A 15,075-nucleotide genomic window follows, 5' to 3' on the forward strand; every position below is an offset into this window, starting at 1 on the left:
GCTCATGTGGGGACAGGCTCAGGCAAACACTCAGGTTTCCATAGGGAGGCACTTCCACCCCTCATGTGACCATTTCAAGAACCGGACATGTGAGGCGAAACGGTTACAGCCAAGGGTCGGCACTTTCCTAAGCAGAAGGCCTCACTACTGATGGTCGAGACACAAGACCCTCCGTATCTGTGCCTTTCTCCCTTCTCTCAGGATATGAAGTCCTTTACTTGAACTTGGTTAAATGGCATATACTCAGCCCATCATCACTGTGTCTGAGGGATGTGGCTAAGTTCTGACCTGTTCACTGCACAGCTCCAAAGCCTAGTATGCATTCCGGCCAGAGTCCCAGATGAATGAATGAAGATACATGTAAACAGATGTTATAAAAACTCAGGCTCAATGCCTAGCCCTAGCAAGAATCCCTTCTGCTGTATTTTGCAGGAAGCAAGACACACGAATGGGAAACTGGTGCCAGAACCAGGTGAGGTGTCCGCCTCGCTATTACAGGCAGGACCCGGGCTTCAGCCTTGCTCTGTGGGGTCAGGAGACACGCACTTAGAGCAGGAAGCTCCAGCTTTACTCTGCTGCTTGTGTTTGGCCACGAAGAGCCCTGGTTGAAACTCACTGATGAACAATTTTTTTTTTTTCCTCTTAAAATAAAACCCAATTAGAAAACACGCCCTCTTCTCACAACTAGCCTGGTGCCTGTCCTTGACAGCATGACACACCAGGACTCTACAGGCTGCATATCTGTTCTCTGAAGGAGGGAGAGAGCTGCAGGATGCGGCTTACCTTGGAAGACTGGGGGTGTGAGGTTTAGGTTTACTAGCTATGAAAGGCTTTGATTCGGAGGGAATCACTCCGTGAGAGTTTTGGTGTGGCTCCTGTGACGTTCTAGGAGGGATGGGATGTGGGTCCCTGAGAGGCTGCGCTGGTTGCTGAGAGTCCGGATGGCGAATCGATTCCTTTTCCCTGGTTTTGTTTTTGTGCTCGGCTAACAACACGTCGAATCGTTTTCTTCTACCCTGGACAGCCCTCCGCTGGGTTAAGGAATGTGTCTACACACCAGAAACAACAACAAAACAAAGAGAAATGGAAGAATGTCATTAATAATTTTTTAACGTCATATATCAAAGAACACCAATGCCAATAAGAAAGCAATCTAGACCGTTAGCATTATCAAAGGCTGCCTGGCATTTGATAAGGGAAAAACCTTAAGAGTATGAATTTTATTTTATTTTTTTAAAGCTAGAAGCAGATATTCCAGGCTCCAAATGCATAAGAATCTGGTGATGTCACTTCCACCAGAAGAAAGAAAAGTCAACCATGCCACCTGGTGTGTAACTGAGGGGCAGACAGTCGATACAAACAGGTGACAGGTCCTTAAGTTCTGTGTCACTGGAGCAATTCATTGATCAGGACTGTCACCAACTCTACTAGAAAGTCTCTTCTTGGGCCACTTAGAGTTTTCAGTATTAAAAGGGAAGAAACACTTCCCTTTTATGGGATAATACATCCCATAAAACATGTATCAGAAAGTCTTTCAGTAACTGCCAGAGAGTAAAAATTAAATACAACTGCTTCTTTATTCCAGTGACAATGTCATAAGGACAAAGGAAGCGCCTCAAGGCACCCTAGAAACAGGGGCTGATGCGGCAGAGGAAGATTTGGGAATTAAAGAGTGTGAATCCAAGAGAAGACAGACTGTGAACAGGAAAAGATGCACAGCAGCTTGAAACCCCATGAACATGCACTCACTATGGAAATCAAGAAAATGGGACAGACAGCATTTTTAGAACTGGAGACAATCTGTAATCTCAGAATCAAAAATGGTCACATCTTTAGAAATTTGGAATTACTCTTGAGAAGAAGAAAGGTCAAGTAAACCTGACCACTCCTTAATGTCAGGACCCCTGTTGGTTTGAATTAAAAAAAAAAAAAAGCAAGGCGCCACTAACCACAGAGGCCCAAATAATACCTCCCAAATATGAGTGAGTCAAGTCCTTCCCTCATCCATGTCACCCCAGTACTACAAATGATCGTTTTTGTGTGCTCACTGTCCACACTACAGTGTGAAGGATTTAACGACAGTTAGACTTCTCATTCCCTTTTGCAATTCAGTAACATAACCTAGTCCTTATCAGTTACACTGCAACTATGTCTGCTCAAATGTAACCTGGCACAGATAGTTAGAAACATGAGTAGGGCTTAAAAAAATTTTTTTACTTGTTTTTCTTTAATATGTAACATATCCGAAAGTAACCCAAATGAAGCCAAGAACCTGTCTTGTTCAGTGCTGTGCAAACACCTAGGACAGCACCTGGCACACCATCAATGCCTCAAACAAAAAGCAGATACAAATAACGGCCCTCCAATACGCGCTGAGTGAACAGATGAATGTACGATGTCACTGGTCCACCTGCCTGTCTCTCCAGACAGATGATGGAGAAGCCACTCCTCATCTCTGAGCGTCCCCTGGTGCCCAGCATGGCAAGACTGAGTGAAGAAAGTAGGCAGAGATGATGGATATTTCCCAAGCTTGGTTTGAAGAGTAAATAGCATTTCCACTGGGCTCTGAAGAACCGTCTGACTACAACTGTGATTACAACTGTCTGATTACAACAGTTCTGACGCTGCCCATCAGAACTCTGTGGGAACTGTCTGAAGCCCACAGATAAAGACCCACTGTGAGGCGGCCCGGGGCCCAGCTTGCCCTAACACCCGTGCTCCCTGCTCGCCACGCCTCTGGCACCAGGTGCTGCTTCCTCCATCTCCTGCCCACCCCCAGGCTGCCCTGGGGACCCTAAGCTGTTTGCTCTGCCCTCCTCCCACAGCCTTCACACCGACTGTCTCTGCTGTTTCTTCCACCCCTTTTCTGCCCAGACAAACCCCAAGAAGTTCAGCCTAGTAGTCCTAAGGTGAAGGAGCCTCCCCGACTCAGTTCCCCTAGTGAAGATTGCGACTACGCTGGCCTCTCCTTATTACTCATCAGAGGTAACTTTTACCATTAAGGGTAGGAGCCAGGCCTTGTTCAAGCCTGCATCCTGAGGCCCAGAGGGAGGTCTGTGACCACATGCGTGTTCAGTAACTGTTTCTACAGGGAGCGGGGCCCAGGTCTACCTGTATGAAAGTGGAAGGGCAGAACACTGGACAGATGAGGAAGCGAGGAGGGGATGGAGAGGGCGGCAGGCAGACGGCAGAATGCCAGGAGTGGGCGTCGGCAGATGCCCTGACAGCGGCCTCGGCCTAACAGAGACCTGGACGGCAGCCGGGGCACACTGAGCGGGGCGCTCCAGCGTGTTCAGCCACGCGGCTTGAGAGAGGAGGGGAAAGGCAGACGCACTGGCCCACAGACCACGAGAGCAGAGCACGGGCGTCTGTGCCAGACAGGCCAGTTGCCCTGCTGTATCCTCCGCCAGTTCTATGCTGCACTCATGCCCCGCCTGGGTGAGGATACATGCGAATGCAAAAAGAGGCTAAGCACCCTGCTAGACGGTCAAGACCCCTTAACAGAACACATGAAGGGCAAGCACAACTTGAAAAGATGGGAGAAAACAGCAGGAGCCACATAAAGCCACTGAAGGTTCAGGAAGAAGACTGGGCAAACCCCTTGCAGAAGTGGAGTTGACAGAGCTTTTGATTCATCAGCATGCCTCATAGATAATTAAAGAAGAGCATCTTGGGTGAAGTAAGCATCCTTCACTAACCACAGTTATCACAACACTGAGAAATCTATGTGGCTGAGAGTCAGGTAGAGAGAGTGGAGAGAGGCTGGCAAGCGTGATGCAGTGTGGAGCCGGGCTGGGGGCTCGCTCACGTTGAATCTATGTGTGAGAGTCAGGTAGGCAGCGAGAGAGTGGACAGAGGTTGGCAAGCATGATGCAGTGTGGAGCAGGGCTGAGGGACCGCTCACATTGAATGGGACAGAAGTGTAACAGAGCTCAAATGGCTACCATCAACAACACGCCATTCGAAGGGTTCAATTAATTAACGACAGAAAGCAAAGCAACTTGTCCTGAGGAATTCTTAACTGGGAGAGTCAAAGGTGAATTTGAAGTGGAATGACCTCTGTGATAAAATGCAAAATTCAGAACAGGCACATGTATGTATGTTTTCCTCAGAGAAAAGGATCAATAATTCTTTAAAAATTAGATATTTAAAGGTGCTCTTGACCAATCAATTTCCTCAAAATATCCAGTACCTTGTTGCAAGATAAAACCTACACTAAAATTAAATATTAATAAGAACTATCTAGAAATAACATTTCTCATTTCTGAAGATCTTAATATTCTTCCACTGTTTAGTGGATGAAGTAGAACCTGAATGTCTTTATTCAAACATAATCCTTGGTAAAATTTACTATAATACATCAAAAACTTTATTAATTTGTAGTGAACACCACTAACTTCTCTAATTTTTAACCTTCTCCAAACAATGGCTTTAAAATTACTTCAAGGCAATGATTCTGAATACTTTTTGAACCCATCTGCACGGTAGCTGGGGACATAAGCATATATGCTCATTTACATAGAGGGTCTACTGAAGCCACCCCTATATCCACACTAATTTTATAGTAAACACACCACCTTCTCATGAGCACACTGGCTGAGTTTTCTAAGGAAAACTCAGGGAAGAAAGGGAGAATCTACATTTTCGTAGTGTGTATGATTGATGCTTTTGAACTGTGGTGTTGGAGAAGACTCTTGAGAGTCCCTTGGACTGCAAGGAGATCCAACCAGTCCATCCTAAAGGAGATCAGTCCTGGGTGTTCATTGGAAGGACTGATGCTGAAGCTGAAACCCCAATACTTTGGCCACCTGATGCGAAGAACTGACTCATTGGAAAAGACCCTGATGCTGGGAAAGACTGAAGGCGGGAGGAGAAGGGAAAGACAGAGGATGAGATGACTGGATGTCATCACTGACTCAACGGACGTGAGTTTGAGCAGGCTCCAAGAGGGATGTGGTGATGGACAGGGAAGCCTGGTGTGCTGCAGTCCATGGGGTCACGAAGAGTTGGACACAACTGAGCAAACTGATATATATGTATACACACAGAGATATACATATGTGTGTGTGTGTGCACACACACAGATATAGGATTACATGTGACCTAGGTTTTTTAAAACTAAAAAAAATAACACTATCTCAAAGTCACAGATTTTTTACATAGCTGTAAAATTAAGAACCAGAGATTACACAAACATTTTAAGAATCACACAAACATTTTAAGAATCTACCCATACATGCAAAGGAAATTTCTGGATGTATCCTATGTCAATACACTTCAAAATACAATAACGGGGAGCCTCTCAAATTAAAGGCATTGAAGATAACAGATTAATTAGGGGAAAACACCATCCTCTTGGATACAACAATGCTCACTGGGGGCAGTTCAGAACAGCAGTTTATAACAACAGGCCCCATGTTTTCTGAATTGGAGGTGTTCTCCATCAAAACACAGCCAACACCGCCCTTAAAAATCCAGGAAAGTCACCAGAACAGAGGCCCTGTGGGTGAGAGAGACCTGGGGGGCAGTGCTGCACAGCCCCAGCCCCCTAGCTTCCCAGAGCACTGGGCTCTCCCCAGGGCCCCTCCCTACCTTGCATGTCAAAGACCGGGTGCAGGGCTTCTTGGTGTCGACGTCGATGACCCCACAGTGGATGTCAGGATCAAACTCTCTTTCTGTCAAAAGCACACAGACATTACAATGGGTTCAACACTCCTTTGTTTATTCTGAAAATAGAAATCTGTGATTCTCTTATTTCAGGAAAATTATAACTTGAAGCAAAATCTACCACATTATCAATAAATGGAAGAAATGTTTGAGCACTGAAAGAAAAGGTCGACATCACTGAGAGGATGGGCACTCTAGTCACCAGACGAAGGAGCAGGACTATGTGAGCCAGCATTCCTCACTACTCCATTCAAGAACACGCCACTAGAAAGCTACTTTTACGTCACCTACACACACGTGCACTTTAAAACCGAGGAGGAGGAGGTCAAGGACACAACTTAGGGAACTTCATCTGAAAGCTGGAGTTGGCTAGTTTTAAAAGGAGGACTTCTAATAATAGTTAATTTGCTCCCCCAGGAGTGCCCAGTTGATACAAAAAGAAATACTGAGGAAAAAATTATGAAGTTACCTGATAATCTCTTATTTAAAAACTTCCTGTTATTGGAGTAATCTTCTGACTTCTTTTCCAGAACAGGTGGTGCAGGAAGCCCTTTGCCATTTAGAATGTGTCCAGGTGAAGGCAAGGTTGGCTTTGGTATTGAGGGGCAGTTAAGGCCAGGCTTGACGGAGGAGCTCGCAGGAGCAGGACAGGCGGGCCCTGCCGCGGGTTTCAGTAGTGTGCCATCCATCTTCGGATGAATCTTCTCCACTTTGACAGAAGGCGTCATGCTGTCATAGGGGAAGTGAGAACACCAGCACCTGAGTGCCCTGCAGCCCCAGGTGACTGGGAAGCAAGAGGGGTGAGGCAGAACCTGGGTCTACCTGTGTGCCATGCAGCACTAGGTTCCCTAAGGCACCCTGGGACAATCTGCTAGGACTATGCAGAAAACTCGGCGAACCTTTATCCATAAGCCTTTCTGGGGAGGCAGAGAGCTCCAGAGGAACCATCACATTTACGTGGCCTTTCATCATTCCAGAACAGTCTTACACATGAGCCTGTTACCCAATGCAACTCCTGCAAGCAGCAAAATATGGAAAGGTCTCAAAGGACCAGAGACTACTGCAGGACCCTGTGAGGACATCTTTTGAGAACTGTCATTTTTAAGAACTGATCATCAAAATGAAGTAAAACGAGTGAGTAGAGAAGAGAGCAACTGCAATCAGAAGACACTTCCCCAAGAAGAGCCTCTCTGCCCCTGCCAACGAGGGAGGCCCAGATTTAATTAGGACACGACATGCCACTGAAGCGGTAATTCTCCAGACCCTGAAGCAGGCTTCCCGACAGGAGCCTGGAATCTCAGTGCCTGGCACCCAGCTCGTGGGCACTGAACACCTGGATCACTACCCAAGAACTGACTTTTCCTGGCGTCTTCCTGATACTGCCACTTGGGTGGCAAACACTGCTTCAAAGCTAACAGCTGGCCTGGTCCCCATCTGAAGCCCAGCTACAGATACAGAAAATCTGGACCAGTGAGGATTTGTACATTTTGTCCAGCGCAGTCAGTGCTCTAACAGCTGTGAAGCTGGCGAGTGACTTACACGCTGCACTGGCATTTTCTTTGGCGCTCTGACAGCTCCAGGAACGAAAGCCAAGCCCGCTGTACTTGCGCTTCTGACAGATGAGTGGAGGCTGGGGGCTTAGCAACCGGGACAAACAGCACCAAACAGCTGTACCTGGAGCAGCCCGACAGTGGCAGAGACACCATAAGATGCCATGGCCTCTCCAAGCTGGCAAGGTCTGTGCACAAGAGCAGGTGCTGGCCGCTGCCCAAAGATTAACCAGGTTATCAGACCTTGGGACTGATACGTATGGCATACCCTCCACAGGGAGGCGGGCCAGGGAAGAGCCACCCGCCACCAAGGCTGAGGGACGCCGTGAGCCAGCAGGATGTGTTTCCATGAGCGGCTGCTCTTCACATGACCACACAGAGCCTGGCAGCCTACGGATCCACCGGCCTGTCCTCACAGTGGGAACCTCTTTCAGCCTCCCCTCATCAGTGCTCTGACGTGAGCCCAAATCAGGGGGTGGGAGGAAGCACTGCTCCCCTATTTGCTGGGTAAGGCCCAGAAACCCTAGAACAGCTTCTGGGGCTCGCTCTGGCTTTATTCTCACTGTTAGCAGAGGCGGCGGCAGCACCAGCACCCCTTCCTGCACAGTCTCCTGCGGGGCTGACACTAGCCAGCCGTGACTCCAACACATGAATCCTACCGCCCCAGCGACCCTGCACACGGGCCATGGTCTTTAAACGCTGAGAAAAACAGGGCCTTGGCTAAGGCCCCTCAGGTAAGAAGTGACGGGGCGGGATTTGAACCTCAGGCCTGTTCGACTCGAGAGTCCCATGGCTAAATCTTTTCACGCTTCCCTCTCATTGTGCACATGAATGAGATAACCACAATATCTATTACACAGGATTGTTGTGATAAGTAAATGACAATACACGCAACTCAATCTCAATAGCTGGCACACAAGAAAGGATCAATAGATAGGTATTATTAACCTGATTATTATTGCTATCATGACTCTGCAAAGTTTCCCAAGCTGTAATAGGGAAACAAAAAGAAACAACTACGTATATCTGGATTTCCCCCAAAGTGGGCTTTCTTTTACATTATCCACAGACACTCTCACAGGCTACTCGTGTACACAGTTCCACCTACGGCCGGTGAGCTTTAAGAACCCTCTGAGCCATACTCACATTCTACCATGGGGGACTCTATTTTGCTGAATGGGATGCATTGGCCTGTTCCCCCTGAGCTGCAGTTTCTCTTTGGGTGATTTCAACAACTTGGAACTTAACGAGGATGCGCTCAGGACTCCTCCGCTGGAAGAACGGCTGCTTCCACTTCCACTGCCTCCTTTGCTTTTGGACAGAGAAGGGAAGAAGGAAAACACTGAAGTGGGAGGAACGGCCAAAGAAGGCTTGCTGGATGAGCTATGTCTTCTTTCTGAAAAGGAAAACAAAGTGGGTGGTGGGGTGGAGAGAAAACACTGTTTCAGGCAAGTCTTCAATGGAACCCTGGAGGAGTCCCCTGAAATCAACACATTTAGGTTCAAAAAATGTGTCACTAAGTGAAAATATATTAAACTCATCAGCTTTCAGAAATGGCTTATCTAGGCCCTACAGACTTATTCTGGATTCTAGGAACTGGTCCTTCTGCTTAAGAAAACATTTCACTGTAAAGAGGTTTATCATACATAGATAACCACTAGGAAACTAAATAGCCACTTTAAACCTGAGAACACTGGGTTTTGCATTTTAGAAATGAACCTCACTGACTCCAATTTGTAGTCAGAGAGGGGAGAATTATTCATTCATCTCCAGAACTCTGTTCATTGACACCAAACAGAATTATTTCTTCCTTTCTAGTGCAAGATATCTCCAATTTTCAAAACATCAAAGTGTTAAGAAACAAGTTGTACTTTCATTTTATTTTTTTGTCACTACCCACCAGCATATGACACCAAATAAGAATGTTTCTAGGGTTATCTTATCATTCGTTATGAATCTGTGCTGAAATTTTCCAGTGAATCACTTCACTCCCCACCCCAACCCCTCCCCCACTTTTAAAATAATCTTACTTGACTACAGATGGCACAGCTCTGGTTCACACCACTAAGATGCCAAAGGCGCAAGACAAAAATACCACAAATAGCTTTGCCTGTTTTATAAACCAGGAAGTAATTCATGGTTAAGCAAGAACTACACAGGTTTAACTGAAAATAAGTCTATCCACTAGAGAATCAGGTTTTCTCAGAGTAAGGCAATGCATACTAAATAAATCGAGAGCTAAAGACTGTTACCATCAGAAACAAGTAAATTATTTAGTAACTTTATCTACTTAAGTACCTTATGCTGGTAGCTTAGTAATTACCTTCAGTTAAACTTGTACTTTAAAATGGCATGTTTGCTTAACTCTTAGTTTTAAAAATCTATGTGACTCAACATCTATTTCTCACAACATGGAAGCTATATGAATATTTTAAAAATTCAGCATATTAGAATCAATTTGACTACGGTTCAATTCAGTCACTCAGTAGTGTCCAACTCTTTGCGGCCCCATGGACTACAGCACACCAGGCTTCCCTGTCCATCACCAACTCCCAGAGCTAGCTCAAACTTATGTCCATTGAGTCAGTGATGCTACCAACTGTCTCATCCTCTGTGGTCCCCTTCTCCTCCTGCCTTCAATCTTTCCCAGCATCAGGTTCTTTTCTAATGAGTCTGTTCTTTGCATCAGGTGGCCAAAGTATTGGAGCTTCAGCATCAGTGCCTCTAATGAATATTCAGGACTGATTCCCTTTAGAATTGACTGGTTTGATCTCCTTGCAGTCCAAGAGACTGTCAAGAGTCTTCTCCAACACCACAGTCCAAAAACATCAATATTTTGGCGCTCAGCCTCCTTTATGGTCCAACTCTCACATCCATTCATGACTACTGGAAAAACCACAGCCTTGACTAGATGGACCTTTATTGGCAAAGTTATGTCTCTACTTTCTAACATGCTGTCTAGGTTAGTCATAGCTTTTCTTCTAAGGTACTAGTATCTATTAATTTCATGGCTGCAGTCACCATCTGCAGTGATTTTGGAGCCCAAGAAAATAAAGTCTGTCACCCTTTTCCATTGTTTCCCCATCACGTAAATGGTTTATTTCCAAATGTCTTTTTTAACCAGTGAAGCTGTGCTGAGTTATTCCCAGAAGGACATCAAGTCACTGATGCTTTATGAGGTACTAAGAGCCTGCTCTACACCAGGACAAAATTATGTTATCTATAAACAGAATTCAAATTCTCCAACTATAACACACAGAGGCTACAACCAATTTAGGAAGGCCTAACTGGTAGTCATTTCTAAGTGCCTGCTACTTTCTTCCCCAGATATGACAGTTGTATGTAAGGAAGGGAAAGCCAAAATAAGTTAATTTGGCATCTGAGGCTTTCTTTAAAAAAAAAAAAAAAATTAAGTTTCCTTCTCTTCTGTGATCCTGAGATACTTTGAATGTACTTTCAAGCATCAGCACTTGTCAGCCAGGACTGTGAAAATCTGTTTCCATTTCCCGACTCCCCTGGATGAAGGAGCTTGTTGTTTCAGTCAGCCACCCCTGACAACTGGCACAGAGTAGGCCTTCAATTAACACTGGCCTGACTGGCACAGCTCTTCTTGTGAAGACAGTGATTCTCACATGGTCCCAGACCAGTACTTCTCAACCTTGGCTACTCACTGGCATAACCTAATGAGCTAAAAAATATACTGATGCTTCACTTCCACTCTCAGAGATTCTGATTCTGAGTTTTCTGTGGCCTGGGCATTCAGATGCTTGCAAGTTCTGTGTGATCCCACTGCGCAGCCAATGGTGAGAGACTGCCTAAGACCAGGCTAATGTCTCTGGGACCATGAACCACAGCTGAGGAAGTCCATATCTGCCACATAAAATACTATCTTCCACTCAACGTTTCTATGTAAATGATCAACTTCACTGTTCCTCCCTAATCCAGTAGTCACCAGTCTCTCGTGGGGATATCACTGGTATTTTGGACACAACAATTCTCGTACAGGACCTCAGGGTGGTTAAAATTCCTGTTCCGCGAGCCTCTCATCACCAGTAAATGGTACCACTCCACCCAGGGCAACCTGAATCTACCCCCCAATCAAAACTGCCCCTCCCAATCTATTTTCAAATGGCCTAGCATGAAATAGAGTATCACTCAGTTGAGAGATATTTTCCCAAAACAATAGCATGTATAAAATAATAGGTTTAAAAGTCTGTAATATATATTATACTTCTGATATACATTAAATATGAAAATATTCATCCATATTCAGCCACTAAAATCATCTTGTGTATCCCCAGTGGAAGAGTACTAAAGGAATACCACGATATCTGTAATACATAGAGGCGGAAAAACTTCCAACCAGAACTCTGACTTCTAGGAAATACATTCCTTTTACAATTTGACGCGTTATCAGAATTCTCAAGTGTCTCTGAGTGAGAGTGATGTATTTTCTCTTATATCAAATGATGCAAATTAAATTATCAACCTAATTAATCTTCTATAATGATCATCTTGAAGACAGAAAGTAGTTCTGAAGCCACTGATCTACTAGGGAACGATTTCAGCATAAAGAATTTTTGCATTTGCTTTTGTGAGATTTCCTCTGTAAGAAGCACTAGGTGAACACAGAAAACGACACCTGGTTGAACTAAGCCAGTGAAAATAAGAGCACAGTCTGCTCACCCCCACCAAACATCCCCCATCCACCCCAGGTCACCACAGACGCGAGGAGCTGTGCCATCCACAGCTGATGCGGAATCTCCCTCCATTTCGGATATGCTTCCTCCACCGCTTCACAGCAGCTCACAACCCGAAACCCTGCTGGCCCCGACCTGCAGAAGCACATGCCAGGCTATCTTCAAGGAAAACTCCCATTAGAGTATCTACGTATTTTTCAAAGCATTTAATACACACGCAACTGTGCTACCACTCTTGTTAGGGTCCTACCTTTCTCAGCGTCACTCACTGATTAAGTTTTGAGTGCTTGTGCCCATTTATCCCATTTTTCTAACGAGTCTCTTGTGGATTTTATTGCACAGCTTTGCATAGTGCAGTAATTTTTTAGGAATGCATGTTTTGTTATAGCAGAACTGACTGCAATTTCAGTTTGTTCTTTCAATTTTCTTTTTTTCTTTTTTGGCCACACTGCATGGCATATGAGGTCTTAGTTCCCCAGCCAGGATTGAACCCGTGCTCCTGGCAGAGGGACACAGGGTTCTAACCACTGGACCCCAAGGAAGTTCCTGCCCTTTCAGTTTTCTATTCTCATTATAGTCCTCTCTCCCCTTTTCTTCAGTTAATGCTTTTGTTTTTTGTCTATTAACTCTTGGTATGGGATTTTGCATTAGAAAAATCCAGATTCAAAGCTTTCTAACACTAAAAGTCAGCTGATGTACCAATACCTTATCAAAAAAGTTATATTTCCTACTGCAACAATAAAAGCTGTTTAAAAATTTAGAATGGCAATCTATCATGTGAATCTCTTTCATTCACTAAAACTTGAAACAGACTGTGTGTGTGCGTGTGCGTGTGTGTGTGTGTGTGTGTGTGTGTGTGTGTGTGTGTGTAAATGTGATTCTGGCTGAAAAGTGCCAGCTCAAACCCTCGTCATGCTGCTGAATTAAGCTGTTCCTTCACATCACGGTCTGCTAACTTATTCACTGGAAAGGGCGGCATCTGGCTTTCCCTTCACAAGAAAATACAGATGAAAAAAACCAAATTAAATTATAGTTATGTTGGACTCTCCCCAACCTTTCAAGCTAGGCCCTTAATTTTCTTAAGATTCTAAAAAGTGTTTTGTTTCTAGATCAAAAGGGAAATGGGCAACTTATGGGTAGGGTTAGGGACCTTATACTAAGTGGACAAACTGGTAGCCAGATGCTAAGCATAACTGCAGTGTGGTTTGGTGAAGAGTCCAAGTTGAATTTTCAAAGCACTCCTCTCTCCAGGGCCTAGCACTGGCCCAGAAAAAGCACACTCTGTCCCTAAGTTAGGAGGGCCCTGTGAAGGGCTCCAGCAAGCATGAAAGACAGGCAGATAGACAGACACAGACACAGTGAAGAGACAGAGCACAGACAGACAGACAGACACAAGCGGGTGAGGGCACAGGGTCTGTGTAGCAGTGGTGGGTCGGGAGCGACCACACAGGCAAAGAGATGTGCAGTCAGAGACAGAGGGAGCGAGAGAGAGACAGCAAGAGATGGGTGCATCGGCCTTTCTTTCTCTTGTGACTTGAACATGTGACACCATTGCAGGCCAGGGGAGGATACTGGGATGGGTAGGGGTTACGACAACTTTAAGTCTTCCAAAACAGAAAGTAACCAAGAATACTGAGCTTATAATTAATTGTGGATTTATGCTGAGGTTCAAAAAAAAAAAAAAAAAAGTGCATATATAAGTGTTGACATCTAGGTACAAACCAAAAAGGAGTTCAAAGCAAATAATTAAATCTTTAAAAGCCATATATATTGCTTTGAGAAAAAAAAAAAAAACAACTAAAAATAACTTATGGTGTACAACAGTCAAAGTTAGGATACAAACCTAAAATGCAGTCAAAAAACACTAACTTCAAATCATTCATGCTTGAAAAAAAAATCTATAAAAATATCTGTCATTTGTTAAGTGGTCATCCCTTGGCCTACAGGTCTATTTTTAAAAAACATTTGCATATTGTTTTTCTACAACAAATATGGTTTACTTGTTTATCAAACACACACTTTTAAAAAAAGAGAGATCAGTTGGTCTTCTGACCTCAGTTCCAAACATGCTAAAATAAAGCAAGGCCTATTATCACTCCCAAGCATGGTATCAATTTGTCTCACTCTTCACGAGCATCATGAAAGAGCAGGCACAGCGGTGAATAGCTCAGAAAACCCCACAAAACTATTTTTACTCAAGGCCCTTTTCTGGTATCTTATTAAACCTTTTGCTCATCTTTCATGGTCTGAACAACTGATTAATGTTAAGCCTCACCTTCAACAATAGCAGCAATAGGAGTTGCTACCATTTATCGGGCAGAGACCACACACAACAGGCAACATGCTACAAAATTTTACAGGGACTATGTCATTTAGCCCTAACCATCTTCCTACAGAGCAGACACTTCCATGATCCCCTCTTTCCAGATAAGAAAGCGAAGGCTTTAAAGGACTCAAGCTGGTTGCCCAACATCACCCAGCTAACCCAGAGGCAGGATCAGCATGCAAGCCCAGGAAGGCTGACTCTAGTGCCCAGGCTGGAGCCAGGACAGTCCACCTGCCCTTAAGTGGTGTTATGAGCAGACCACGACGCACAGTCCAAAGGCAGGCTGAAGGGAAGGGTGATGGCAGGTCATATATCCTCTTTCCAAACGCTCAGCAAGTGCAGGCTATTACTTAGGCTGCACAGTCAGAACATACAACAAGTTTAAGACAAAGCTTTGGTAAATTCAGGGTGGGGAGCCACAATCTGTTCAAGGGAAAACCAGGATGTTGTGGATTTAATCTCTATTTTGGAAGTTGCTAACCTAAAGGTTAGCTGTGGTCTCAGTCATTGTTGCATTCATCAACCACCGCCCCCCCCCCCACTCCCAAAACCACCCCCTCAGGGAAACATTTAAGATGGTTTTAACAATGATTTTTTTCCAGAAAGTGCTTGTCAGGCTGCCTTTTTGGCTTGGCTAAAAAGAATCACTTACAAAGTTCCCAGATGCATATGTGCTACAAAGAACCCGTGAGGAGGAGCAGCAAATGCCTGTTTCACAGGGTGAGACTGGCCCCCTGCTGACCAGCACCATTAGGCAAGCTTGCAGTCACGTTCTGCTCCCGGTCATCTTTCTAACAGAGTTTGTTGGATAAACTCTCGATTAATTAACCAG

At 44.9% G+C, this 15,075-nt stretch overlaps 1 protein-coding gene across 4 annotated transcripts in view; it reads right to left on the reverse strand.

Moving 5' to 3' along the window:
• The window catches only part of ATXN7 (ataxin 7), a 136,507-nt gene that overhangs the window by 10,656 nt on the left and 110,776 nt on the right, over window positions 1-15,075 (reverse strand). For all 4 annotated transcript variants that reach the window (XM_069561771.1, XM_069561770.1, XM_069561769.1 and 1 more), the window contains 4 exons: window positions 8,364-8,613; window positions 6,137-6,396; window positions 5,593-5,675; window positions 784-1,049 (listed from right to left, as the gene is read on the reverse strand). In XM_069561771.1, coding sequence (XP_069417872.1) covers window positions 784-1,049; window positions 5,593-5,675; window positions 6,137-6,396; window positions 8,364-8,613 — 859 coding nt within the window. The remainder of the gene's footprint in view (window positions 1-783; window positions 1,050-5,592; window positions 5,676-6,136; window positions 6,397-8,363; window positions 8,614-15,075) is intronic.

The sequence above is a fragment of the Ovis canadensis genome, chromosome 19 (genome assembly GCF_042477335.2).
Source record: "Ovis canadensis isolate MfBH-ARS-UI-01 breed Bighorn chromosome 19, ARS-UI_OviCan_v2, whole genome shotgun sequence".
NCBI classification, from domain to species: Eukaryota; Metazoa; Chordata; class Mammalia; order Artiodactyla; family Bovidae; genus Ovis; species Ovis canadensis.